The 26398-nt window shown below is 45.9% G+C and overlaps 1 protein-coding gene across 3 annotated transcripts in view; it reads left to right on the forward strand.

Moving 5' to 3' along the window:
* The window catches only part of ANO2 (anoctamin 2), a 324700-nt gene that overhangs the window by 51475 nt on the left and 246827 nt on the right, over positions 1-26398 (forward strand). For 2 of the 3 annotated variants that reach the window (XM_021690626.1, XM_044915480.1), the window contains exons 3-4: positions 4468-4566; positions 23978-24129. In XM_021690626.1, the coding sequence (XP_021546301.1) occupies positions 4468-4566; positions 23978-24129 (251 nt within the window). The remainder of the gene's footprint in view (positions 1-4467; positions 4567-23977; positions 24130-26398) is intronic. The other variant, XM_021690625.1, reaches the window with a different exon arrangement.

A 26398-nucleotide genomic window follows, 5' to 3' on the forward strand; every position in this document is an offset into this window, starting at 1 on the left:
CTGATTAGGCAGGGCACAGGTGCAAATGGGGACCCGACTTTGCTTTGTGAACTCCTTGTTCCATTGATTTAGTTAGTGGTGAACAGGTCTAGGAAACCAACTGACAGCACAACTTAAAAGAGACTGAGAGAGCTGAAAGTCAGGTTATGATTGAGGAGTACAGGAGGCCCCTTTATCCATGGGGATACCTTTCAACACCCCCCCCACACACACCCGTGGATGCCTGAAAGTATGAATGGAACCCTACATGTACTGTTTTTGTTTTTTCTATACATGCTATTCATTTCCTTCACCAGAGTGCCTGCATCCTCTTCTTGGGTACCTTTTCCTGACACCCAGGAGATGGAGAAACAGAATTTGTAGGGTTTTATGAAAATAGAATCATGGTGAAAGCAGTAGCACAGTTTTGTGAGACATTTCAACTGAGCGGGAGAGATTTTTCTGGCTCTGTTGTCTATTTCACATTTTTTGCGGCTGGGATAGTTGCATCCCCAAGATGGATGTGCTTGTGCTTGCTTGCAGAAATCTTTAGGCACTGGTTCTCCTTTGTCTGATGACCAGAACCAAATGACATGTTACAGTTTCTTTTCTATGGACTTGAATTTTAGTTGCCTGATGAGGTTTGGGAGCCCCTCCAGTCACATTGATAAGGTATTTATAAAATCTCTTCTAGAGATGGGCTATATGCTCTGATATGCCATCTTTTACCTACTTTATGTTGAATTTCGTGTTAGTTTCAGAAAGCCATGTTTTCTGACCTCGTCCTCAAAGCCTGGAGATGCGCTATATTTTGCACCCATGAGTTCCTTTAGGACACATGGGACATTTTGAGACCCTGTTGATAATTTTAAAAGTTCATGGGCAGTAAAGAGGGATTACTTAGTCACCATCGTAATGTAGCAGGAACTGGTGTTCCCTGAGTCTTTCTGTTGACTGTGGGAATTCAGGGAGGACCTCTTGTATCCCCAGCCCTGTGCTAGAGGAGCATGTTGTCCCTGCAGTCATTTTAGTCAGGTGGCTGACCTCTCGCCTGGCCCACATTCCAGGCCCCGTAGCAGGGACTTGGCAGAAACCTTATCTCTAATCCTCACAACAGACCTGCAGTGTTTTTTGTCAGTATTCAGATAAAGAAACTGAGGCTCATTTGGTTCAGTGCATTGTCCAACATCCTACAGCTGTAAAATCCAGGATTCAGATCTGAATCTGTTTTTATCTGGAGCCCAAGCTCTTCCCACTCCCCTGCTCTGCCCGAAAGAATCCGAATATGGGCAAGAATGGACATCAGTTGGGCCTAGAGAAGAAGGAAACCATTTTTTCCCCTCCCTTAAAGCTGGATCTGTGTTTCCCTTCAATTTTAGATTCCTGGGTTAGTAAAAAGAGCTTCTGCATTTGGTGATGGTTCTGCTCAGGGGTTTTTAAGTATTTGTTTTTCTCCGGGAGACATAGCCAATCACACCAGCTAACATTTCAGGTCAGCTTGTGTGATTTTCTTTTTATGAGAGGGTAACAATATTGCATGGATTGACAGGGACACAACTGGATGTTAGCACCGCACGATTGCATTCCAGCTTTTATCTTCATTTAAAACAAGTCCCATTTGAGAAGAAGAAGGAGAAGTATACTTTGCTGGAGGGAAGTAGCAAAGAGGTCAGATTACAATTAATAGACCCTCTAAAATCACAATGGCTAAACAATTTTACCTTTCACCTAAAAATCCCGGGGACATTCATCACAATTTAAAAGTAAGGACAAAACATCATATATTAAAATCAGTAATAGTCATGATTTCATCTCTGTGAGAAGGATGGTACTGTTTGCCATCTTTCACCAAAAACGTCTTTCCTGGGGCCATGATGGAGAGCTGGGGCTACAGGTCAGCTTGCCAGATGGTTTCCTTTCTTATCCTTCATTTTCACTAAATTAGAAAAGCTTAAATTACAGTTAGAAGTGGGAGCAAGTGATGGATGACTCCGTCTAGTAATCCTGGATGTTTAACCATAGACAGACTTAGAAATTGAGGAGATTCTTGCTGAAAGCCACTTCCAGTGTTTTGGCAGAACAATGTCATCCTTGGAAGCTGGAAAGTTGAGTGTTTCATCTTAGGACTGCCTTATCCACCTTTTGATTTGACTTTAGTCCAAAAACCATGTCTTTATGATCTGTTACAGCCCTTGGAGGTGGTTTGTAACTCTGCCTGGAACATGTTATGTCTGTCTTCCGTGGACAAGAAAATCATCAGGTAGAGCATGGACTGCTTGGATCTGAATACTTTTTTATCACATTATCTATGTAACTTTGGACCAACAATTTAAATTTTCCTGCCTTGATTTCCTCAACTGTAAAATGGGGTAGGTGATAATACCTGCTGACAGCATGGCTGTGAATATTCTTTGTGCTAAAGTACATGACCATCTAGCTCTGTCCTGGTACATGATACTCACTCAGTAAATACACATCACGATTATTGTTATAATTTTCAGATGTTTGCAAACTCTCCAGGACTTTCATAGCACAGTTCAGTCTTCGTGCAAAATCTTCGTTTCTTCTTCCTCCTTCTCCCTTATAAATCACAAGCTTTCATCCCCAAAGTGGCGGGGGTTAGGTAGGTTCTGGATGTGTGAATTACTGAATATATTGTGGGACTGCTATTCAGAATCATAGAGATAGTCTTCACTTGCATTACGAACATTGTAAAGTATCTCTTTAATCTTACTCATTGCCATGTGAGCATCATCATGGTCCGAGTACTTCTGTGGGGGAATGCAGTCCTTTGGTTGCCACCTATTTTTCTGCCCAGAACACTAGAGAAGCAGATGCCCAGAGGCTGTGTGTGGCTGGCTTCCGCTGTTACCTTCAACACAGAATCAAGACCAGAGGGTGGATTGTTGAACACATTCGTTCTTTCTTTTTTTTTCTTTTTTTTTTTTAAAGATTTCTTTATTTGAGAGAGAGAATGAGTGGGAGGGACAGAGGGAGAGGGAGAGAGAGAATCTCAGACTCTATACTGAGCCCAGAGCCTGATGCAGGGCTTGATCTCACAACCCTGAGATCATGACCTGAGCCGAAACCAAGAGTTGGAAGCTTAACCCACTGTGCCACCCGGGCACCCTGAACACATTCATTCTTTGTGAATGAAGCTGGAGAATGATTTTCAAAGGGGACACCTGCTTTTACGTGAGCGGTAACACCTTTGCTGCACGTAGAGTTGGTGTCTTCTCAGTACTGGTCTCTGTGCTTCCTGCTTCACAAAATACGCAGGAATTCAGTAGAAGCCTCAGGGGGTGTAGGAGGTCAGCAGAACAAGAAGCTGCAAGCGTTCTCTCTGTAGAGTACACGCACTAGGACCGGATTCCCACACTGCCCCTCAGCTGCACGCCGATGTCAGTGGCAGGCTGGCTGGCACACCAGCATCTTCCCACCCTGGTGCCCAGGTTCCGTGTGATCTCCAGCAGTCACCTGATGAAGCAATGGTGCCGTTGGCTTGTTCTGCTTTCTCTGTGAACACCGTGTTTGTAATGAATTCTGCAGGTGGTTTTAGAAGCTTCTTACCAAGAATGGGGCTTTTGCCCATTTTTCTGACTTGTTTTGGTTTCTTCTCATTCTGTAGTGACAAAACTAATTGAATTAATGTCAGGAGTAGTTTTCTTTGTGTGCTTGTTTCGAAAAGAATTTGAGGCTTTATTTGAAGATGGGGAGAAACTGATGGCTTCTTGTCATAATCCAACGAATTTTTTATCACAGACACTATGACGAGGATTACTGAGTCAATAAGACCTGATTTTCAAATACTCATCACTGCATTTCCTTTCCTTTCCTTTCCATTTTTGGGTGAAATCACTACACTCACAGAATCACTTATGCTGGGACATAGATTCATAATCTGTGTTCACACTGGAGCCCTGTTCATGATTTATGTTTATGATGTCATTTTGCACTGTACTGTTTACATTATTATTTATATCATTACTTTTGGGCTTTGGTGAGCCACTTTTGTCATCTGGGGCTATGACATGGCACAATGGGAACACAGATACAGACTTAACAATAAACAATGAAACTGTGTGAATGGGATGAATGGCAGGCTGCTCACCGAATGCCAGCAAAGGTAACTCCTCTAACTGCTCTGCTGAGTGTAGTAAGATTAATGTGAAAATCACAATTGCTTACATTTCAAATCTGTGCACAGACTCGTTTTCATTCTTCTTTTCCTCTGAAGCCACCAAGCCTCCAGGGACCACACTTTGGGAACAGTACTCTGTGGTTTTTGATGAGAGCCTTTCTGGAACAGAGCTGGTGAAGGGGATACAGGTGGGAGGGGACTGGGTCCTGGTGAAGTTTAAACAAAACAAACACCAGAAACTGAAGAAACACCAGGTCAGGGCTTCTAGTTCGGGAGAGTTGGGGAGACAGGAATTTAAGCTATGTCCTTCTAAGTGTTTCCATTTCTTCTTTCTTTGTACCTTACAGAGTAAAAGCCAGGGATCCATCTTTGTCCGGATACACGCCCCGTGGCAGGTGCTGGCCAGAGAGGCGGAGTTCTTGAAGATCAAAGTCCCCACCAAGAAAGTATGAGGATGTTTCTTCTGGGTTTGGAGGCCTCCTGAGGGCTGGCTGGATGGGAATAGTGTGGGGACAAGGCCAGAGTTTGGGGGATGAGGTTTTGTGGAGTTGAAATTGCACTTGACTCCCGAGGGACCCTAAGTATGGGGCAATGATGTGGGTAGGGTGGGGAAGAAAGTTGGGGTGCAGAGAGGGGCTGGGCTTGGGAGATCCCTTCACCTTGGAGCTCCACCTGGGATGTACTTCACGAGAAGCCAGATATTGCCCTGGTGCAGCTTCTTGGTTTCTCTGTTATACCTCTTTTCTCCCTCTTCTTGGTGTCCCAACCCTGCCAAGCACTTTTTTTTGTGGGGCGGCAAATTTAGCAATGAGAGCAGACAGCAGCCTTGCTGATTGGGTGATTGGGTCAGCAGCATGCAGGGAGAATAGCACCAAACTTGCTGCGAAGATCCCTATTCTGGTTGTGACCCTGCCACTAAGTACTGTGTGGTGGTCGCTTCCACTTGTCTCATCTGTAAAATAGAAGGTTCTTAATCAGGAGAGTTGATAAAAAAATCATCTGGGGAATGTTTTTAAAATGTTCATGCCGGTGTCCCTCCTCTGGGATTTTGATTCAGGTGGTTCATATGGAATGAGGTTCTGGCATCAGTATTGTGGGGGAAAAAAAAAACCCTAGTAGGTTCTGATGCATATTTGAGTTGAGAACCACACAGTTCAGATGATTTTTGAGCTTCATTTCAGCCAACATAGTTTATGTATGATTTTAAAATCTCCCCAGGGAATTTGTAGGTGAGTGTCCTTGTATAACAAAATTTAGCAAATCCTTCCAAAGAGAAAGGAAAAGTGTCCACAGATTTACCATTCTTTTTTTATTAGGCATTTTAGGGGAAAGGAATGGCTATGGACTTTGGCCATTTGCAATGTCTCTAGGAAGGGTCCTGGGGCAGATTCTACTCTAGTTTAACGATGGGTGATATATAGATGATGTCTCTCTGTCTCTCTCTTTCTCTGATTCTTTGTCTCTGTGTCTCCCTGTCATTCACACACACACACGCACCCACACACACACACACACACAAACACTGTTTTATAAGTGGTGACCTAGCTTTGCAGAGATCGTTTTCCTCATTCCAACCACCATCACCATGATTCCCACCCCCGTCATGAACAGAACTCCATGTCTGCTGCCTTCTGCACCACGACTGTTACCACCTGCCTTCTTATCACTGTGTGCACTATCATTGCCATCCTCAGAGTCAGCAATGCCATTTTGATGAGCATCATTGGCTATATTTATACCATCTTCTCTACCAACAGATTACTCTCTCCATCACAGTTCACTCATCAAATACCAGCATGTGTGCCACCATCATGAATGCCCTACTCAAGAAGGGTAAAGTCTGTGGGTTCTGTTTTTATAGGCTTATTAAGACAGATGATACCTTCATGGCAGGTGGACAAATGACTCTCAAACAGTGAACAAATACAGACATGAATATTAGCTACAGACATTCTGCCAATAAAAAGTAAATGTTTTGGGGTCACCTGTCGGAGTGTCTTGTTTTCACAAGGACCACACCAGGGTCTTTTCCCCTTCAGTTGCACTGCTGTGTTGTCTCCTAGTTTTGGACCTCTTGCTCCTAAGCCCATGGTCCTCAAATGCAGGCCATCTTTGTCATGGCCCTCTACTCCTCCTCCACTGATGCTCTCCTCGACTCATCCCAAGTATCAGTCTCGGATGGAAGCTTCTGCTTCCCCCTGGTGGTGTCCTAACCTGGCCAACCCTTTCACTTTTCTTTCTTCTGCTTCTAACTTCAGTATATTTCTTCTCCTTTCTCTGGTTTATGTGAGTATCAAACGTTCTCTTAATCTCATTCTATTTGTATCTTGCTTCTTGTGTTTTATCTTTGCTGGCTGATCCTTGGAAAGAAGGTGAGCAAAACTCTAATGCCCATGCTATGGCTTCTATCTCCCAGGACGCTCCTTATAGGAGGAAAGCTAGAGACATAGAAAAAGTGTGTATTCTTCTGTTCCCTCTTATGTCTCTTTCTTCTTTGCTCTCCTTCCCATCCTTCTTCTCTCCCCTTCTACCTCTCTCCTGATGCCTTTTCCTAGCCTCCTTCGCTGTTCTTGGGACATCCTGCCATACCTCTCATTTCTCTACCACCTTCTTCTCCTCCTCATTCCCAGACTCAGCCCCCATGTAGTTCCTACCCCTGGTCTCTGCTTGTCCTTTCACAGGCTCATGCCTTTGAGAGCATAGATCTGCTTAAATGACCTATCTTCCCGCAGATTTATGTGCCCCCATATGCTTAGTGTACTGGAACTATCTGTAGTTTTAGGTAGTGCCTGCACTTGAATTTGTAGATGAGATGATGAGGGCAAGGACATATTACAATGCAGCCTTCTCTGAATTTCCCTCCTTCTTTGTCTTTTTTTTTTCATTTTTAAAATAATTCAAATATATTTGACATAACCTTGTGTAAATTTAAGATCTACAGCCTGTAAATTTGGTACATTTATGTATTGTAATATGATTATCATTGTAGCAATAATTAACATCTTTGTTACATAATTACTCTTTTTAGTGGTTAGAATAATTAAGTTCTAGTCTGGGTATAATACAACATCCTTGTCTGTAGTCACTATACTCTGCATTAGATCTCTAGCGCTTATTTCCTACTTGTTGCAAGTAGGAACCGTTAAACTCCTCCTCCCTGGTTCCTTGGTAACCACACTTTACTCTCTATTTTTGCAGGTTTGGCTTCTTAGATTCCACATATAAGTGGTAGTACACAGTACATTTTTTAAAAAAGATTTATTATTATTATTTATTTGACAGAGAGAGACAGCAAGAGAGGGAACACAAGCGGGGGGTGACAGGGTGATGGGGTCAGAGAGGGAGAAGCAGGCTTCCCGCAGAGCAGGGAGCCCAATGTGGGACTCGATCCCAGGACCCCAGGATCATGACCTGAGCTGAAGGCAGATGCTTAATGATTGAGCCACACAGGTGACCCTACAGTACATTTTTTTCCTCTGACTTAATCTCACTTAGCATCCTGTACTCAGGGTTCATCCATGTCGCAAATGGCAGGATGTCCTTGTTTCTCATGGCTGAGTGAGATTCCACTGTGCACACATACCACATCTTCTTTATCCATTCATCTGTGGATGGGCAGTTAGGTTGTTCCCGGCCCCCCTTCCTTTTCCTTTTGGAGGCGTTGGGTGGCAGGCACTGGGCTAGGCGAGTCCTCAGAAGCCCAGACTTCTCGCCTTGGTTTTGCAGGTATTTGCAGTGTGACTTTGGGATGTCACTTCCTCTTTTGGAGCCCCAGTTCCTCATCTATGAGATGGGTGTAATAATACCTGCCCTATTTTTCTTAGAAGGTTGGTCTTTTTTTTTTTTTAATTTTTAAAAATTTATTTGAGAGAGAGAGAGCACAAGCAGTGGGAGGGAGGAGCAGCAAAGGGAGAGGGAGAAGCAGACTTCCCGCCGAGCAGGGAGCCCGATGCGGGGCTCGACCCCAGGACCCCGGGATCATGACCTGAGCCGAAGGCAGACGCTTAACCGGCTGAGCTACCCAGGTGCCTCTCTTAGAATGTTGTTCTAAGACTCTAACCCCTAAGCAGTGCTATGGAAATATAGGAGTTTATCATTGTGTCTGTGTACTCGAATATTTTGGTGTGCATTTTCTTTCTTTTTTTTAAAAAATTTTATTTATTTGAGAGAGAGAATGAGACAGAGAGAGAGAGAGCATGAGACGGGGGAGGGTCAGAGGGAGAAGCAGACTCCCTGCCGAGCAGGGAGCCCGATGCGGGACTCGATCCCGGGACTCCAGGATCATGACCCGAGCCGAAGGCAGTCGCTTAACCAACTGAGCCACCCAGGCACCCCCTCGAATATTTTGGTGTGCATTTTCGATTCCTAATCCCCCAGTCAGCTTCCCTGCAGTCAGCACCGCTGGAGGGCCCACTGTTAGAGGATCTTTGGAGAGACACTGCAGAGCACAGAAATAATCCAGGCTCTCAGAGAGCTTACAGTCAAAGGGCACAACAGGAGGAACACACATACCCAGAGAGCAAAGCATGAATTAAATACTGTCTCAAATGGCAACTCATTAGCCAGCACAGGTCTCTATATAAATACGATGAGCCAGGGAGTCTGGGGACAGCAAAGCCAGGTGGTGGCTCCTAGAAGGCTGCAGATATAACAGAAAGAACTTTCCCCCAAAGTTTCTGGGTCCCAGACTTGACACAGGTGGGCTGTTGTGGCATCCTTCTGTGGCTCAAGCCACGCGGCCCGATCTTTGTACCATATAATGCAATGGCTGGCCTCACAGGAGATGTCATGACCAGGAGAGGGGGGATATAACTCAGTCGGCAGGGTAGGATGCGTATGTTTTTCACAGTCAATCTGAGAACCTGAGTACAAGGGTAGAGGTGGGGGTTTCACCCAGTTTCTGAGATGAGAAGGGGGCCTAGACAGAGAGGACGAGACAGGGCAGTCTGCACAAGGCTAGCATTGAGGCTAGTGGCATTTCCCTCCTGTTTTAGTGGGTTTGGGAAGTGACTACGAGGAGAATAAACTACATTTGCATAGGGGCACATCCTGGTGGCCAGGGGAACACGGAGGAAGACTGAGGCATGGCGCAGGATCAGTTGAGCATTCCCCAGGCTGGTGGAGGTTTGTATCATAACTCAGCAGGGTCTGGAGAGACCAGGAAGATGGGGAGGAAATCACAAAATTGAGATCTCAAACCTGGACAAATCCATAGTAATGTGTCCAGGGACTCGGAGTCCTGAACACAGATATTAACCGGGAGGGGGAACCTTGGAAGGAAGCATTTATTTTCCAAAAACAACAACAGGAGAGCCAGCATTTTGTGAGACATACTCAACATCCATGCACAGGAACCGGGTGGGGAGGCCTGGCCTTTGGCCCCAGGCAGCTCGGGAAGGTTTGAAATGGGTGCTTTCTCAGCTTTGCTCATTAACAGCATTGATGTTTCTCTCTCATAAACTTTTTATTCACATGAATGAACATCCCCCCTTGTACCGCTTATTTCACTTATTCTCCAAGTGCTCCCTACAGCAGAGACAAGGCTGGGAACAGACAAGGGGGAGGTAACGGAATCTATTCTTATTCATGAAATCATGTTAATCCAGCCAGAGTCCACTGAATTTGGATGAAGCAACATGCCTGGGGTGGGTGAAAATCACTTTTGTCCAGTCTGTCAAAACTTACGGCTGTTGTCAGTAGAGAGACTGATGTTTCAGGGGCCACATTTGCTGTTCCCAGGAGCCTGTGAGGACTTTAGCTTATGAGCCCTTTGCATGCAGGTAGAGGCTGTTAACTTCTAGCAAGTTCTACCTTTTTAGGAAAGCAGCCTTAGAGCAAACCTCATCTCCAAAACAGGAGTAGTAAATGTTGTGGTGGGCTGTTGTAAGGAGCCGTCCTGATGTAGGATACCTAGCATAGTGGCGCATGCAACACATGATAGCTGGTACTATGACTTCTGTCGCTATTGTTGGTCATATGTGAGGTGCAGAGGGCAGCACGGTTGGCAAAAATTGGGTGGCTGTTTCCTGCTGTTTCCCTTCACAGCCAGCATCTGCAGTGTTGGGGGAAATCCTACCCAGTTCTTTCGACCTGCCAAGGCCGCCAGAAGCCCAGACATGGAATCTGGGGAGAGGCAGGAACAGATGGCCTTTGCACTGTGTGCTGGGGGATTTCTGTTTCCTAGAGCATGGCTCCTTGGGGCGTCCTTAAACATAATGGCTGCATACGTGAGGTCCGTGATACAGTCCCTGGAGGAGCCAGCAGGAACGCTGCTCAGCCCCGCAGTACAGGAGGGAGGCCTCAAAGGTGCCCATTTCAAGGGACAGACAGCAGATGTGGCAAATGGAGACATGAGTTTGACTCCTGGCTCTGCCCCCATGAACCTGGGGTTAATTCAGATCTTAGCCTATTTCCTGAAACAGGACTTGTGATGGGTTACAACCAAAGTCATAAATGCATATGGATCATTTTAAAAAAGGACAAATAACAAAGAACGCTGTAATTGGGGGAAGTAAGTAAGTGCAGGGGAAATGATGATCGTAGAAATGGAAAATAAGAGTGATTCATGCAAGTGTGACAGATTTCACTTTGAGCTTCCTGGGAGCCAAGGCAGAAAGGACTGTGGCTCACATAATCCATGGCAATGAGCATCCATTTGGGCAGAGGAAGCAAACTTTTTCCTGTTGTTAAAGCATAATTGTTATATAAAGGACACAAACAATAGAAGGGACCTATTTTCAGTAATGAGTGTATATAAGGTGCTGGAATATTCTTGGTATAGCCATTTCTTAAATGCTTCTGGATAAGAACTGATGAGTCACGTTAAACTGTAGTGCAGGGTGGATTCTGGTATGAAGTAATATATGTGCATTTCTGATGAGCCGATGATTCAAATCAAAAAAGAAATGTCATTCATCCTTTAAGTCTCTCCATGGAATTCATGGTTGGAAATATCTTTTATCTACTGAGCAGCATTTATTAAAGAATAATTCATCTTTTCATTTTCATTAACTGAAAACATATGTAACTCCCATTAAGAAATTTCTGATCAGGGCGCCTGGGTGGCTCAGTTGGTTAAGCGACTGCCTTCGGCTCAGGTCATGATCCTGGAGTCCCTGGATCGAGTCCCGCATCGGGCTCCCTGCTCGGCAGGGAGTCTGCTTCTCCCTCTCCCACTCCCCCTGCTTATGTTCCCTCTCTCGCTGTGTCTTTCTCTGTCAAATAAATAAATAAAATCTTTAAAAAAAAAAAAAAAAAAGAAATTTCTGATCAGTGTGAGAAAATTGGTGTTACCACACTGAATGACTATAATTCCAGCTAAAAAGCAAAGCCACTTGGCATTTTGGTTAGCCTGAGTGGCCCCTTAGAGGAAAATATTAATTCTATTAAGTTTGTAAATTATTGGAAGGTGCTCGGGTACCTACTACTGCCACTCTAGAGATTCTGATTTGGTAAGCATGGCTTTTGCAGAAGCTCCACGGGAAGACCCTCCCTCTGGCTCCTGATGTCCAGCCAGCTTCAGGGACTCTTCCCAGGGGAGAAGACCAGGTGAAGGCCAAGGCTGAGATTGGGGTAATGCAGGCCCAAGCCCAGGGAACAGGTTCAGAGAGGCTAATAAGCTTACCTAAGGTCACATGGCATGAGGGGGTTAGATCTAGGGCTCATCTCTGTCTGACTGCAGCCGTGCTCCTACCTCACTTTAATGAGTCTAAAATGAGACTTAAGCTAGCATGGTCTAGAATAGCATTTCTCAGAGCCTAAACTGAAGAACAGTGGTCTTCTTCTTTTTTTTTTTTTAAGATTTTATTTATTTACTAGAGAGAGAGAGAATATGAGCAGGGTGAGGGGTAGAGGGAGAAGCAGACTCCCTGCTGAGTAGAGAGCCCAATGCAGGGCTCAATCCTGGGACTCCGGGACCATGACCTGAGCTGAAGGCAGATGCTTAACCACCTGAGCCACCCAGGTGTTCCAGTGGTCCTGTTTTAAAATAAGTTCATGGTCTAACAAACTCTAGAAACACTAATTATTACCGTTTATCTGACAAATTAAAAGTTCTGAGAAGACTTTTAGTGAAGAACACGGTTCCATTTTATTCACTCTTTTCCTGCTGAACACTCATAGGTTATTTGTAGGTGTATTCCTAGGTATCCTAGGGAACCAGTTATCTGCAGAACATACTCTGGGAAACTCCATCCTAGATTGAATACTCATGAGCTTGGAGAGGTAACACAGCTGAATCTTTCTTTTGTCATTGCTTTGGATGGTGCAGTAAGTTACTTAGCAGTCCTGGATTTTATAGCTTTCTCACCTATAAATTTTGGAGGTTGGACCCTGACTTCTCTGTCATAGCTTTAAAATGCTGGAGTCCCCATGTTAGTCAATTGAGTTAGTGAATTTGTTCATTCTTCCCCCTATTGTTGATGTTAGCAGAGGGACTCAAGGACAGATACTCCCCGTGGAGTCATTCACACTCTGATTGTGTCCAAATATCTAAGAGTAAAAGTATCCCACATCTGACACTTCTTCAAGCTGTGTGTTAAATGAGGTAGTACACTTAGCCTGTGGGTCCCTACTCCGTATCTGGGGCTGCCTTTGTTCCTGAGCCTGGTAACGTCACTGGGTTTCCTCTGAGTTCTCCTGCTCATGCCTCTCTGTGGAGCCTGCACTGAGCTCCCTGATTTAGACTGTTGTCAAGAGGGAGTACTTTACTCTCTCTTCCAGGGGCTGGAGCCTTTTCAAATGCTTTCAGTATTTGCCTCTGGTCCTGGAATTATCTCCCCATTTTCTCTACATGTACAATAAACAATAAAGAAACTCCTCCTTTGTGTCTCAGCCCAAATCTCACTTCCCTCTTAGACCCTCCTTTATTCCTTACATGGATTCTTAGGCAACCTACAGTCAGGATTTTTCTCATTGGTTAGTTTTTCCTTAACTACTTTGGATGCCTTATACTCTTGTGTCTCCAAAGGTGCCATAAGCCCTCCCCAACCACCCCCTGAGAGTAGGAATTATAGTTTATGTTTCCTGTGTGTTCCTGCAAACTGTAGTATGATACTGCCTAAATAATAGATGATCAGTAAATACTAGATTGATTGGCTGACTGATGCCAGATCATGCTTGCTCCCCCAGTCCCAGGACCCTCTTGTGGCTGTGACCCACAGTGTAATAGTGGGCTTCGAGTTCACAGCTGTGTACAGTTCATGCAGTCTTCCAGAACAGGAGGCACCTTCTTATCCCTCCTCATCCTGACCAACTCATTCCTTCATTGGTGGTAAGCTAATAATTACTCTTTGGGGCTATTTTGATAGTTCAGTGAATCCTCTCTGGTGATCAGAAAGTAAGAAGCAGGAGAAACTCGATGAGCTTTGTCAAGGATGGAGAGCTTGTAGACCCCTGGTCACAGGGAGAAAGGTCACTGTCTGCTCAGCCTTCAAGATGCCTTTCAGGACAGACTCTTTTTATTATTACTGGCAGTAATTTTCAAATGAACCAGAACTGTTGGTGTTTATGTAGGGTTGGCTGTAGGTGGGGCCTTGCCCCACGTTGTCATTGTCTGTTCTTAGACATTTGTTTTTAATAGAGGTGCAGCTGAGAGGGTAATGTTTGTATTTGATATCTTTATGGGCTTTTGGGGCACGCTCTTTGATTGCTATTTAAATGGGCTGGAAAGAGTGCAGAATACTTTGACTTTTTATTCCTTTTTTTGTTTTTGGTAATGCTTCTCATTTTCAAAAATAAAAACAAGATAATTGATGCCACCTACGTGCTGGAGTTTGAGTGAGGAACCTGATGTGGCACATGGCCATGTTCTAGACGTGCATAGGGGCCTGGTGAGACCACACAGGCCTGGCCCACGTCACGCAGCTCTGTTAGTGGATAAGCCTGATGCGGGGCTCAGAAACAGTGACACTGAAAATATGAAAATGTAATGGGAAGTGAACTTGAATGGCTGTATTAAGTATTTTTAAGACTCAGGGTTAAAAAAATGGAGATAGAAGTGGTGGCTTTCTTTTTTTAAAGCCTCGAGTCATGTCTCTCTGAACTGGGGTAGCACATGCCAGCCTGGGGCTGGCTGGGACCTGGATCCCAGGCTTAGTGCTGGAGGGCAGCAGGCAGGCTGACCATTGAATTTACCATCCCAAGTGGGGCCCTGTGATTATGCCAGGATGCAGTACTAGATGTTGACTATGCCAGGACTGTCCTGAGTAACTAGGCCATGTGGGCGCTCTTCCAGATTGGCCATGGCTGCTCCTGAGAGTGTATGGGGAAGGGTGAACAGGAGGGGAAAGAAGCAGGCAGGGGCAGTCAGCTTCTGGCACTTGGATGGAGCTCTTCTTACCTAGTAAGAACTGAGGTTGTTGACATGGTGACTCCTAACACTCTTGAAATCTGATTGTTACATTTTCAGGAATTTTGCAAGCTGGTCATTACATCATTGGTAGCCTGAAAATGGCCATGGTGGGCATTATTTAATCCATAGAAATCCACAGATGTTACACATCAGCAACCCGAGCCCCCTCCTTCAGGTAGTTGGTAAGCATTTACCAGCACTGCACCAATGAAAGCCCAAGGATGGGCACTGGGTGGAAGGACAGGGACCATGGATGTGTCCCATGGCTGAGGCATGGTCCAACCTGAGGGTGTTCTGTGATTCCTGCTATAGGCAGGAAGGGCTGTTGGTCAGAGAGGGGCCAGGAATGACAATGTCTCTGTCAGGGACCTGAAATAGATGCCATATTTGCCACCTCTGGTACAGAAACTGATTTCTCACCACTCCCTACTTGCTTGCTCTGTTCTAGCCACACTGGCCTCCCTGCTGTTGCTCCAGAATGCCAAATCTGTTTCCGTCTCAGGACATCTCGGCTTGGTCTTCCATCTGTCCGGAAGACCTTCTCTAACTACCTCACATCTCTGGGGGCTCTGTTCATATGTCCCCTCCTTGGACAGGCCTCCCTGATCACCCTATATGAGGCCGGCCCCCTCCACTCTCCACCCCCTTCCATTGTTTTTCCTTCCTAACACTCGGTGCTGCCCACTCCTGAGTCATGTATTTGAGTCCTTGTTTGATTGTCTGTCTCCCCACTATATGAGAAGCTCTGTGACAGCAGGGATTTGGTTTTGTGGTGCGCAGGAAGCACCTAGAAGGGGCCTGGGATGATGAATGAAAGAAGGGGTCCCACATACCACACCTAATCTATGGTGGCAGCGGGCTGCAGACTGATGCCTAATGGGCTATAAGGCCCACCTGAGGGCATTTGGGAGGACCGTTGCCATCCCTTAGGGCTGTCTGTAGGGGTGGGGCTGGCAGCCCATGAACCATAGTGGCTATCCCTGATCTGGGTTTTCAGCGGCTCCTTCAGTTGCCAAGAAACATTTGGGAAGAGTCTCACTGTACCTGGAATGGGGCTAGGTTGTGTAGAGGGGTTCCTAGCCTTTCTGGAAGGCTACATTTTTTCATCCACCCACCCATCCACACATCTGTCCACCCATCCACTTATCCATCCATCCACACATCCATCCATCCATCCATCCACCCATCCACACATCCATCTATCCATCCGTCCATCCATCCATCCATCCATCCATCCATCCATCCATCCATCCATCCATCCAACCGGTGAATACCTGTTGAGTATCACTAGCTATGAGTATCACTGGCTATGAGTATCACTAGCTATGAGTTGTAGTCACCACTGAATGCTGAGGGTGGGTGATTCAGTGGTGACTACAACTGGTCCTAGCGCCATGTGGCTTCAGCATGGTGAAGATTCAGAAGAGAGCTGTATGAGCTGGGAGGCACCCACAGAGGAAAAAGAGCAGGGTGGACAGAGAGCCAACCAGAGGAAACCAATTTAGGTGTGTGGAGGGAGGTGAGGGAAGGCGACATTTGAGCTTAGACCTGAGGGTTGGGTTGGGGTTTGCCAGGTGGGGAGGGCATGTGAGAACCTTTCCAGGAGAGGGAAGCACATGTCATCCAGTCCCGAGGTGGGAAAAGCCAAGCCGGGGTGGGGAAATGAGAGGAAGCCCACATGCCAGTGTGCGTGCAGCGGGAGGCAGGAGGCACGGCTCACAGGGGCTTTGTTAGCCATGTAACTAGTTTGGATTTTAGCCCATTTTTCAAAAGTCAGCAAACATTCATTCATGTGTAGAGGACATACCAAAACAGAATTGAAAACCATAAGTGAATACAGAGTTAGACAATGGGAGAGTGTGCGTTTTGTAAGTATATCACTTTCCACACTCAGTGGTGCGTCAGGCAGGAAATGGACCTGTAGGCACAGACAGGTAGGGATGAAAAGACTCATTAATTCCCGTTGTTGGTGTTACACAGTGTCTCCCTGTGGGGTCTAGGATGCAGCTGATCTTAGTGGCTCCTGGTGCTATTTGCACTTTGGTGAATAGCTTAACACCTATATGCAAGGGTAAATGCTTACATGGGGGACTACTCAGGTCTGATGCAGAGTGTTCACACATTGTGTGTGTGTGTGTGTGTGTGTGTGTGTGTGTGCATGTGTGACCCTCTCTCTGCCCTCAGGTACCAACAGGGGCATGAGAACAGGGGACAAATTCTGCTGCATCTTTAGTTTCTCTTATTCATAACTTCTTGAGTCCAGAGGCATCTACCCTCATCCAGCTGGTGGCTTGCGGTGCCAGGCTCCACACTGATGTTTCAGCGTGCCTATTCCTTTTGCAAGTAAACGTCAGTAAGTGGGTGTGATGATAATCTTCATCCCAGCCCTACTTTTCAAGGTGAGCGAGCTGTTGTAAATAATAACAGTTGACCCTCAATTATCCAGTGACCGGAGGAACAGAGGAAAGCATAAATAGATGAAAAGAGACAGATAGGGGTGCCTGGGTGGCTCAGTCAGTTAAGTGTCTCCCTTTGGCTCAGGTCATGATGCCAGGGTCCTGGGATAGAGCCCTGCATTGGGCTCCTTGCTCAGCGGGGAGCCTGCTTCTCCCCCTCCCTATGTCTGCCGCTCCCCCTGCTTGTGCTCGCTCTCTCTCGCTATCTTTCTCTCTCTCTCTGTCAAATAAATAAATAAAATCTTTTAAAAAAAGAGGCAGATAATTGGGAGTAATACCTTCTGGATCATGGGGTGTAAGCAGACACACATGCTCATAGCTGGGCTCACCTCCATCTTTATGCCTGGTCTCTGCTCATCCTGCTGACTTTTCCTACAAGTTGTAAGAAGTGGCCTCCTTTGCTCACTACAGATAAGGGACTCATAGAAAATCAAGATTGTATTGTTTATAGCTCATATTATTATATCTTCTCCTTGATCTTTGAGGTCATTGAACCTCTTCATGTTTGTACGACACTGGGCATGTTAGTAAAACTTTCTGTTCCTTGGTTTCTTTATCTGTAAAATGGGGACAGTACTATGTATCTGTTCATGATAGATATCACCACAGCCTTGGTTCCTTGCATCCCAGGAAGGAATATGATTCCAACGCAGGAAGGAAACAAATCAGCCCTCAGACCACAGTGCTGTGCCCCTCTGGAGGGGAGAGGCAGAGGGAGACAAGAGGGGAAAAAGAAGTAAGAAAAGAAGGAATTTTGGTAAACCTCTTAGACTGTGACAATGAGGCCAAAGTGAGCTTTTATGAGAACCACATTTGAGCCCTGGAATAAAAAATAAGAGCAACATACTTTAAAAATTATTTGTGATTTTAAGCACATGAAAGGCATATCATGTACCCAGGGAGGGCATAATGGGGAACAGCTGGTTAACATGTGTCTTGCCATTTCTGAGGATGTTCATAATTCTCTGATGTCCAAGAATAACAGTAATAACGATGTCGCCGCTGAGCATATTAATGATAATAAAGAGGATCAGGGTGCCTTTCCTGGATCCTGCTGGACACAAGAGAAGAGCCTGGGCTGCTGGGTTTGGTGGAGACAGAAAGGGAACTCCAGCCTGTGTCCTTGGGGGATCATGGAGCCCTTCCAAGGATCAAAGGTTGAAGGAAAGAGCCTGGATGGGGGAGTCAGGAAACCCGGGTTTCAGGTCTGGTTTCACCACCGACTCTGGCAATTCCTTGCCCCTCTGAGTCTCAGTTTTCCCATCTGTAAAATAGTGATGCTAATACTACTTGGCAGGGACACTTGCAGAGTTTTCATGGAGCCCAATAAAATGGTTCTTGCGGAAGTGCTGGACACATCGCAGAGCATTTGGTGTTGGAGGGGTCATCCCCATCTTTGTGCTTCTCCAGCACTTGGCAGATCAAGCACCAAGCTCAGCGCCTGGCATCTAGGAGGATGCCTACAACGTTGAAACATAGAAACATCATGAGTGTTTCTTTTTCATTAAATGTTTAAAGCTGTAGAATGTTAGACTTGGACAATACTTTACAAGGCACTTAGACTAGTTCTTTCTTTTATGATTTGTTAAGTGGATCTGGAGCAGTGCATGGTCTAGGGTCTAATTATCCTGCACTACTGAGTCGACCTGAGTACTCTATCCAGTGCCCTGTGGAGGATGAGATTTTCCATTCTGCCTGATGGGAAGAGGTGCTATTTTCAGTCCTTTTAGATCGTTCTTTCTCCAGACTCAGCTAGTTCCCTTGTATCCATGTGGCCCAATACTCACAGGGGACCTTCTGCAGACCTCTGGGGCTCCTTGTGAAGCTCTCTCCTCTGGACTACTCTGTCCTGTGAGCTCTAGTGGCCCTGTCCTCCCCAGACTTACACCTCTATCTCCTCAGCTCAGGGGTCTGATGGGCTCCACTTGTCTCCCCTTCCTGCCCCATGGTGTAGTGAGCTGGAGCCATCCCAGCAGCCATCTTGCTTTTTTCCTATTTCCCAGCAACTTTGTTGCCCGATGGCCAGTGTCCTGAAAACCATGGTCTTGGTCCATTGGGGCTGCTGTAATGAAATACCACGGACAGGGTGGCTTATAAATGAGGAATTTCTTTCTCACAGTTCTGGAGGCTAGAAGTCTGAGGCCAGGGTGCCAGCGTGGTTGGGTGAGGGCCCTCTTCCTGGTTCATAGCTTGTCCTTCCTCGCTCTGTCTTCACGCGGTGGAAGGGGCGCCACCCTCATGACCGAGTCACCTCCCAAAGGCCTCACCTTCTACTACCATCACATTGGGCATTGAGGATTTCAAACTATGGATTTTGGGGGAACACAGGCATTCAGGAGGCCACAAACATTCAGACCACAGCAACCATTATTTCAAAGTGGCCAAAAGTTTTTCTGGTAAAGTTAAGGCTTAAACCTAGAAGGTGAAGGAGAGGTAGGAGTCGTCCAGGTGAAAAGGAAGGGAAGAAGTTTTAGGAATAGGTACAAAGCATGCTCAGGCACGGAGGTAGGGAGCGGGTCCTTTTTCCTATAAGCTTAGTGTCAGTGGCATTGGGCCATGGGGCCACCCACCTGTGTTTTATTGTGGGTATGTGTCTGGCTCCATCCTGCACGAGTCCCTGAAGTCTAGGAAATCTCTTTCCAGCATAAGTCAGTCAGACTTTTCAGCCTGGGCATTTTTGTGTGGGGTCTTGGTCAGGGCTGTGGAGCGGATATTACCTTGATGTTTCTGGTGAGACTTGCCTTCTACACCTTTTACAATTTACCTGGAGGCAGATGATACTGCTTTCAGTGATTTGGAGTCCCCTCTCCCCGGCTCTCCATTAAGAAATAGTCAAAATTTATCCTGGGGCTGTGCCTGCCCTCTAAAGACATACCTTAGGTGCCTACTCCTCTTAGGTGTTTCTCTACCTGAGCTCCACCAGATCCACTGCCAAGGTGAGGGTCAAGAACTGCGTGGAGGTTCTCAGCTAACCTTCTGCGAGAACAAAGCCCTGAGACAGCTGCTGGGTGATTAATCTGTACCAGTTGAATACAGGCATTCCTGACCTCTGCCCAAGTACATTTGTAGGTGGTGCGGACAGGAAGGGAGCCAGAGACTTTGGGCTTTTGGCTTTATTCTCCAGTCTGGTTTATTTCTATCAGGCCTGTTACCTTATGGCTGTTCTGTCCCCAGCTTGGGCTCCTTCAGCAGCAGCAACTGCCATCATCAATGCTAGTTTCCCTCCAAATTTATCATTCATTCATTCATTCATTCATTCAAAGATAGGGAAGTTTGAACAGAATCCTGCCTTCATGGAGATCATGGTTCAGTAGGGTAGCCAGTCTTTAATCCAATAATTTCTCGAATAAATGTGGAATTATAACTGCAGTAAGTGCTATGAAGGAGAGGAATTTGGGCCCATGAAATACTGTGAAGGTGGGACTTGACCTTGTCTGGAAGCCAGGAAGGACTTTCCCTAGGAAGTGACGATTGAGGGAGGCATCAAGTGTGAACAGAGTAGGGGTGGGGGCAGGGAGGGGATGAAGAGTGTCAAGCGCTCAGCATGTTGGGAAAACTGCAAGAGGGCCAGGGGTTGGGTGCCGTGAGCAAGAGACTATGGAGACAGGGAAACATGGAGACTCTTACAGGGTCTGTGTGAAAACCTTTTGTGAAGACATGGGCTGTGTTAAGAACCTTGCTCTTTATCATTAGAACAATGTAACTGTTGATGGCTTTTTTTAAAAAAAATTTTTATTGTTATGTTAATCACCATACATTACATCATTAGTTTTTGATGTAGTGTTCCATGATTCATTGTTTGTGCATAACACCCAGTGCTCCATGCAGAACGTGCCTTCTTTAATACCCATCACCAAGCTAACCCATCCTCCCACCCCCCTCCCCTCTAGAACCCTCAGTTTGTTTTTCAGAGTCCATCGTCTCTCATGGTTTGTCTCCCCCAGTTGAAGGCTTTTTTACAGGGAGGCGATATGATCAGATTCTTGCTTCAGAAACATCACTCTGGCTCCAGTGTGGAGAGTGAATTAGAGGTGGACAAGAGTAAGGTTGCCAGGTAAAATACAGGATGTCTAGTTAAACTGAAATTTCAGATAAACGATGAATACTTTTTTAGTCTAAGTGTGTCCCAAATACTGCATGGGACCGTACTTACGCTAAAAAATGGTTCACTGTTTATCTGAAATTCAAATTTAACTGGACATCTTGAATTTTTATTTGGTAAACTTGGTGACTCTAAGCAGAAGATATGGGGAAACCAGTTACTGTAGTAGTTGAAGGCTTTCCAGATTAGGAAAGCAGAGGTGGACGTGGAGAGAAGTAGACAAAGAAGAAGTACCCTGGTGGGTCCAAGTCTGTCATTCCAAGGCATCTGGAAGACAGAGTCCATCAGCTTCCCTCCTGTTCTGAAACTTCAATTTCCACGCACATGCCATTGACAGACACATGGTGATGGGTATAATGAGCCCACTGTAGCCTCAGTGCAGGGCATGTGCCTGGTCAGCACCTGCCCTCTGAGATGACCTGTGAGATGTGTTCTGGGAACCCGTGAGGGGGTTGTCTTTCTGCCCCCCGTCCCTCAAGGCCCAAGGATTCCTGAGGGGTGAACACTTTGCATTACAGTGATCAATGTGTGTGAAGGAGAGGTTTGGCAGGATGGTCAAGAACTTAATGACAATACAGGCATTATTGTAAGTTGCACACTGTTTGTCCCCCACGATAACTCATGCTTTAGCAAATGAAGCGGTAGGGTAGAGCTGTCAAGAACACAGGCTTTGCCAGGGGGCTCAGATGCTCCGGCAGTGCAGTTCCTAGCTGGTTTACACTGTGTGCTGCAGAAACCGGGCCATTTACACCCTTCTTCAGTGCAGCTTGAACTTTTCTACCTTTTTGTTTGCCTAGAATGTCTTTTCCTGCATCTCCTCCAGCCTTATTCATTCAAACTATTTATAAGGTAACGTTAATAAAGAGGTATGATCAAACAAGATAAAGCATGTATAGAAAATAAAATAAATGCCTGTCTCTAGGGAAATGACTCAACCCATTAACATTCACGTCTGCTGTGTAATATTACACATTCGTTAAGGTGGTTGTATGTGAACTGACCTGGAAAGATAATATATCTATGCTATATTGCTAAGTGAAACAGGCAAATGGTAGAACAATACAGGAAATATGATCATAGTTGTGTTTAGAAAAGAATGTGTGTGGAAAGTGGGATGAAACGTACTTCAAATTGTTAGTAGAGATTTCCTCTGGAAACGAGGGTGGGATTGGGTTGGAAGTAGAAGGAACTGGTCATACTTAGTTAACATACTTTAGTGGTTTTGGCTTGTTTGTTTACTAGAATGGTGTTAATTTTGGAGTTGAAATAAGATCAAAATGCATCAAAAATTTTGCTAGAATAAATAAACCGTGGTTATGTTTCAGTTGTTAGATTGGGGATGTTCTTCCCCTCCCCCAACTTACTATATTATTAAAGAACAAAATGATAACAAAAGAAAGTTACCTTTCTGTGAAAGCCCAACAGAAATGCTACTCCCTGGATGAAACATTTATCTGATTCATCAACTGGATGCCCTGTCTCCTTTTTTTTTGAACCCCCAAATACTTTGTGTGACTTTTGTGGCATTTATCTCTGTCTATCTTGTATTTCATACCTGTTTTACTGCCTCTCTAGATTTAAGCCCCTGGAGGGATATCGTGATAGAGAAGAAAATCGGCTTTCAAGCTAGAAGAACTGGCTGTTGGCTCTTGTTCTGGTCTCCTTTTGCAGCATGACAAATTAGCCCACACTTAGTAGCTGAGAACACAAGTCACTTTTTTCTTTCTCATGAGTTTTTGGTCAGAAATTTGAACAGAGCTGGGCTGGGGGATTCTTCTGTTCCATGGGGTATCGAGTTGGGTCACTTGGTGGAATTTAGCTGGGGGTTGAGCTGGACAGGAGGGTCCAAGAAGACTTCCCTCATAGGCCTGATGCATGGACGGGCAGCTGAAAGGCCTGGCTCAGCCTAAGTCCTTTGTCTTTCTGACTCCTCTAACTTCCCCATTGTCTTCCTCCTAGAGGCACTGGGCTTCCAGAGACCAAGGCAGACCAAAGCAGAACTGCCCACCTTCTAAAGGATGTAGCTGGCATAGTGTCCCTTCTCTGTACTAGTTAAGCAGCTACAGAGCCCACTCAGATTTAAGGGGGTGGGAACAGAACAGCACCTCTTAAGAGGAAAATCTGTATATAAAATTTGTGGCCATCTTTAATCCATCACGGCTTTGCTATGAGAAGTACAACCTCCATATCTCAATGACTACATCTATAAACGAAGACCGAGAGCTACAGTGTCTGCAAAAGCACCCTGTGCATTATGAAAAGCTGTATGTACTGTAAATGTCAATAATTATCTTGGTACTAACTCTATGCCTTACTCAAGGCAGGTACTCCTTAGTTTTAATACTTTGAAGGCAGACTCATTTATCAGATATTTCCTAGGAGGAACACACAAAGAAAAGGATGTGGGTGATCACATAGGGGCATGGCATAGCTGTGGAGTGCAGACTTCGATTTGGTTGACATGAGTTAGATCCACACTGTCACTCAGTTACTATCTGCGTGACCTTTCTTGATGGCATCACACCTTTCTGAGCCTTAATTTACTCATCGTAGCATGAGAGTAGTAGTGCTTGCTTAGCTGGTTTGCTGTGTGCATTGGAGCTAATTTGTGTAGAGCACTTAGTGTGGCGACTCACATAGTAGGTCTTCTGTTTCTCTTCAGATGAGGTAATGAAGTCATGTAGTGAATTTGGCCTCCTCACTTGTTTCCCTGCACCGGTTACCTTCATTCAGAGGACTGAGAGGGGGTCCAGAGCCCACGCCCTTGTGAAAGCAGTGGCAGGGGGAGGGCGGGAAGGGCTCTGCTTGCTTCTGCCAGTCTCCTCCTCTTTCCAGAGTGTCCCCCACTGGGGGTTCGGTGCCCTGTGCTGCTGTGGTTGTGAGTGAGTCACTCTTCTCTCCATTGGATGTGGCCTCCTTTTTTAGGCCTGTGGCTTTGCCTTCCCTAGATGTACGAGATCAAATCAGAAGGCAGCATTGCAAAGAAGTTCAACGAACTTCTGCAGACACTGAGCTCGCCCCTGAAACCCAGAGTTCCGGAGCACAGTAACAACAAGATGAAAAACCTCTCCTACCCGTTCTCCAGGGAGAAAATGTACCTGTGAGTATGGGCGCTGTGGGGGTAGGGATGTGGGCGGGGACGGGATGGGAAGTCAAACAGCTCCCACAGTGAGAGCCCCAGGGCCTGGGAGATAGGGGAGGGGGCATGCTGTCACAGCCAAGAGTTCCTTGGATCTGCTTCCTGAATCCCCTTCCCTAAGTGACACTATCCCAAAGAGCTCCCCCAGATTTGCCCAGTGGCTTGTAGGGACACCTGCCATTTCAGTCCTTTGGCACGATGGATGGCAAATCATGGAGCACGCAGCCATAAACCTTGGGACTCTATGAGAAGATGGTCGGATACCGGTTTCCCTTCTGTGGGGAAACTGTTCTGCCCAGTTCCTAGTCTAATAGGGCTTCAACATACTGTAATCATCCAGAGAGAAGGAGGATAAAGCTTTGGGAGTTTTGTGTTCCCAGCTGCCTCCTCGTGTACTCTCCTCAGATGCCAACGGCAGGTCCAGGTTGTTCCGTGTACCTCTGACTGGCTGGCTGTAGTCCAGAGGTTTCCACGACCTCCTCTTTGGGTTTGATTAATTTGCTAGAGAAGCTCTCAGAACTCAGAAAACCAGTTTACTCACTAGATTTCTGATTTATTACAAAGGATACAAAGCAACAGCCTGGTGAAGAGATGCAGAAAGGGAGGTTCTGAATGAAGGTGCTTGTGTCCTTGTGGAACGTGGGGCCCAGCATGGTGGCACATGGGAATGTTCTGGTTCCCCAACCTGGAAACTCTCCAAATCCTTTCTTTTGGGTTTTTATAGAGGCTTTGTTACATAGGCTTGGTTGATTAAATCATGGGCCATTGGAGATTGATTCAACCTCCAGCCCCTGTCCTCTCCCCAGAAATCAGGGGTGGGGCTGAAAGTTCCAACCCTCTATTCTTGGTTGGTTCTCCTGGCAACCAGCTGCTCCTCTCTCCATCTTTAGGAGATTTCCAAAAGTCACCTCCCTGACATAAGCCCAGTTGTGGTGGAAAGGGGCTTGTGATACATTAACAAGACACCCATCTCACCTTTGTGGCTCTGAAGCGATTTCAGGAACTGAGGGCAGGAGACCAAATATTATGACAAAAGATGCTCCCATTGCTCTTGTTGCTCAGGAAATTCCAAGGGTTTGGGGAGCTGTGAGTTAGGAGCCTGGGATGAAGACCAAAAGATGTATTTATTGTAAGTCACAATATCACCTCCCCTCACGAGGTGGCCATTCAGATAGAACTGTCTGTCTCTTAGAGGAAGCTAAGGCCTGGGGGCTGTTCGAGGTCACATAGCATGAAGTGGCTGAACTGGGACTGGCACGTTGACCCCCTGGCCTGCTGTTCTTTTTGTGCTCTGTGCTTCTTCCATGCTTCCCCTTCCCTGGGCCTGCCTTCATGCCAGTGCTGGTATCTGAGCTGCCCCGTGCATGCGTCTCCCATTCATTTGGTGTCTGGGACCCTTCAAATCTAGTTCCTAAATACCTCCATCTGGAAGAATCTTCTGTTCTTCCTACCCCAAAGATGCTCTCCATCCTCTGAGTTTTCCTAGCAGTGGTCTAGGGACTACCATGCTCTGCTCTTCATCTGTTGCTAGGAGACACCCCCCCCCCTCCATGTGATTGGGCTCCAGGGAGGGGGAGGGGGGCTGGGGGTATGTTCCAGGCATCCGGGGGCTCAGGGCCAGGAGCACAGTCAGCTCTAGGCAAGTGTTCTTTTTAGTGAAAGGTCACAGTTTGAAGTTTAGAACAGACACAGGCCTTGCATAATTAAGAGTTTGGTAGCTAATTGATGGGACAATAGTGACAACATTAAATGAAAGTTCGAAAAACAGAGAGTTACCATCCCAGCACCTGGAAACTTTACTCTTTTGGGTGGTGGTTATATATATATATTTTTAAGATTTTTATTTATTTGACAGAGAGAGACACAGCGAGAGAGGGAACACAAGCAGGGGGAGTGGGAGAGGGAGAAGCAGGCTTCCCGCCGAGCAGGGAGCCCGATGCGGGTCTCGATCCCAGGACTCTGGGATCATGACCTGAGCCGAAGGCAGACGCTTAATGACTGAGCCACCCAGGCGCCCCTGGGTGGTGGTTATATTTTTTACTGTCTTTGTTCATGCATAGGAATCCTTTCTACATACTTTTATGTGTAAAACTTCTCATAGTATAATATTTTGCATCACAGTCTAGAATTTCCTATTTATGAATTTCTCCTAATGATAATTTTCAGTGACTGCATGATCATCCTTTCTATTGATCTTGGAATTACAGTTTATGTCCATAATCCTTATTAT

The sequence above is a fragment of the Neomonachus schauinslandi genome, chromosome 5, assembly GCF_002201575.2.
Source record: "Neomonachus schauinslandi chromosome 5, ASM220157v2, whole genome shotgun sequence".
NCBI lineage: Eukaryota > Metazoa > Chordata > Mammalia > Carnivora > Phocidae > Neomonachus > Neomonachus schauinslandi.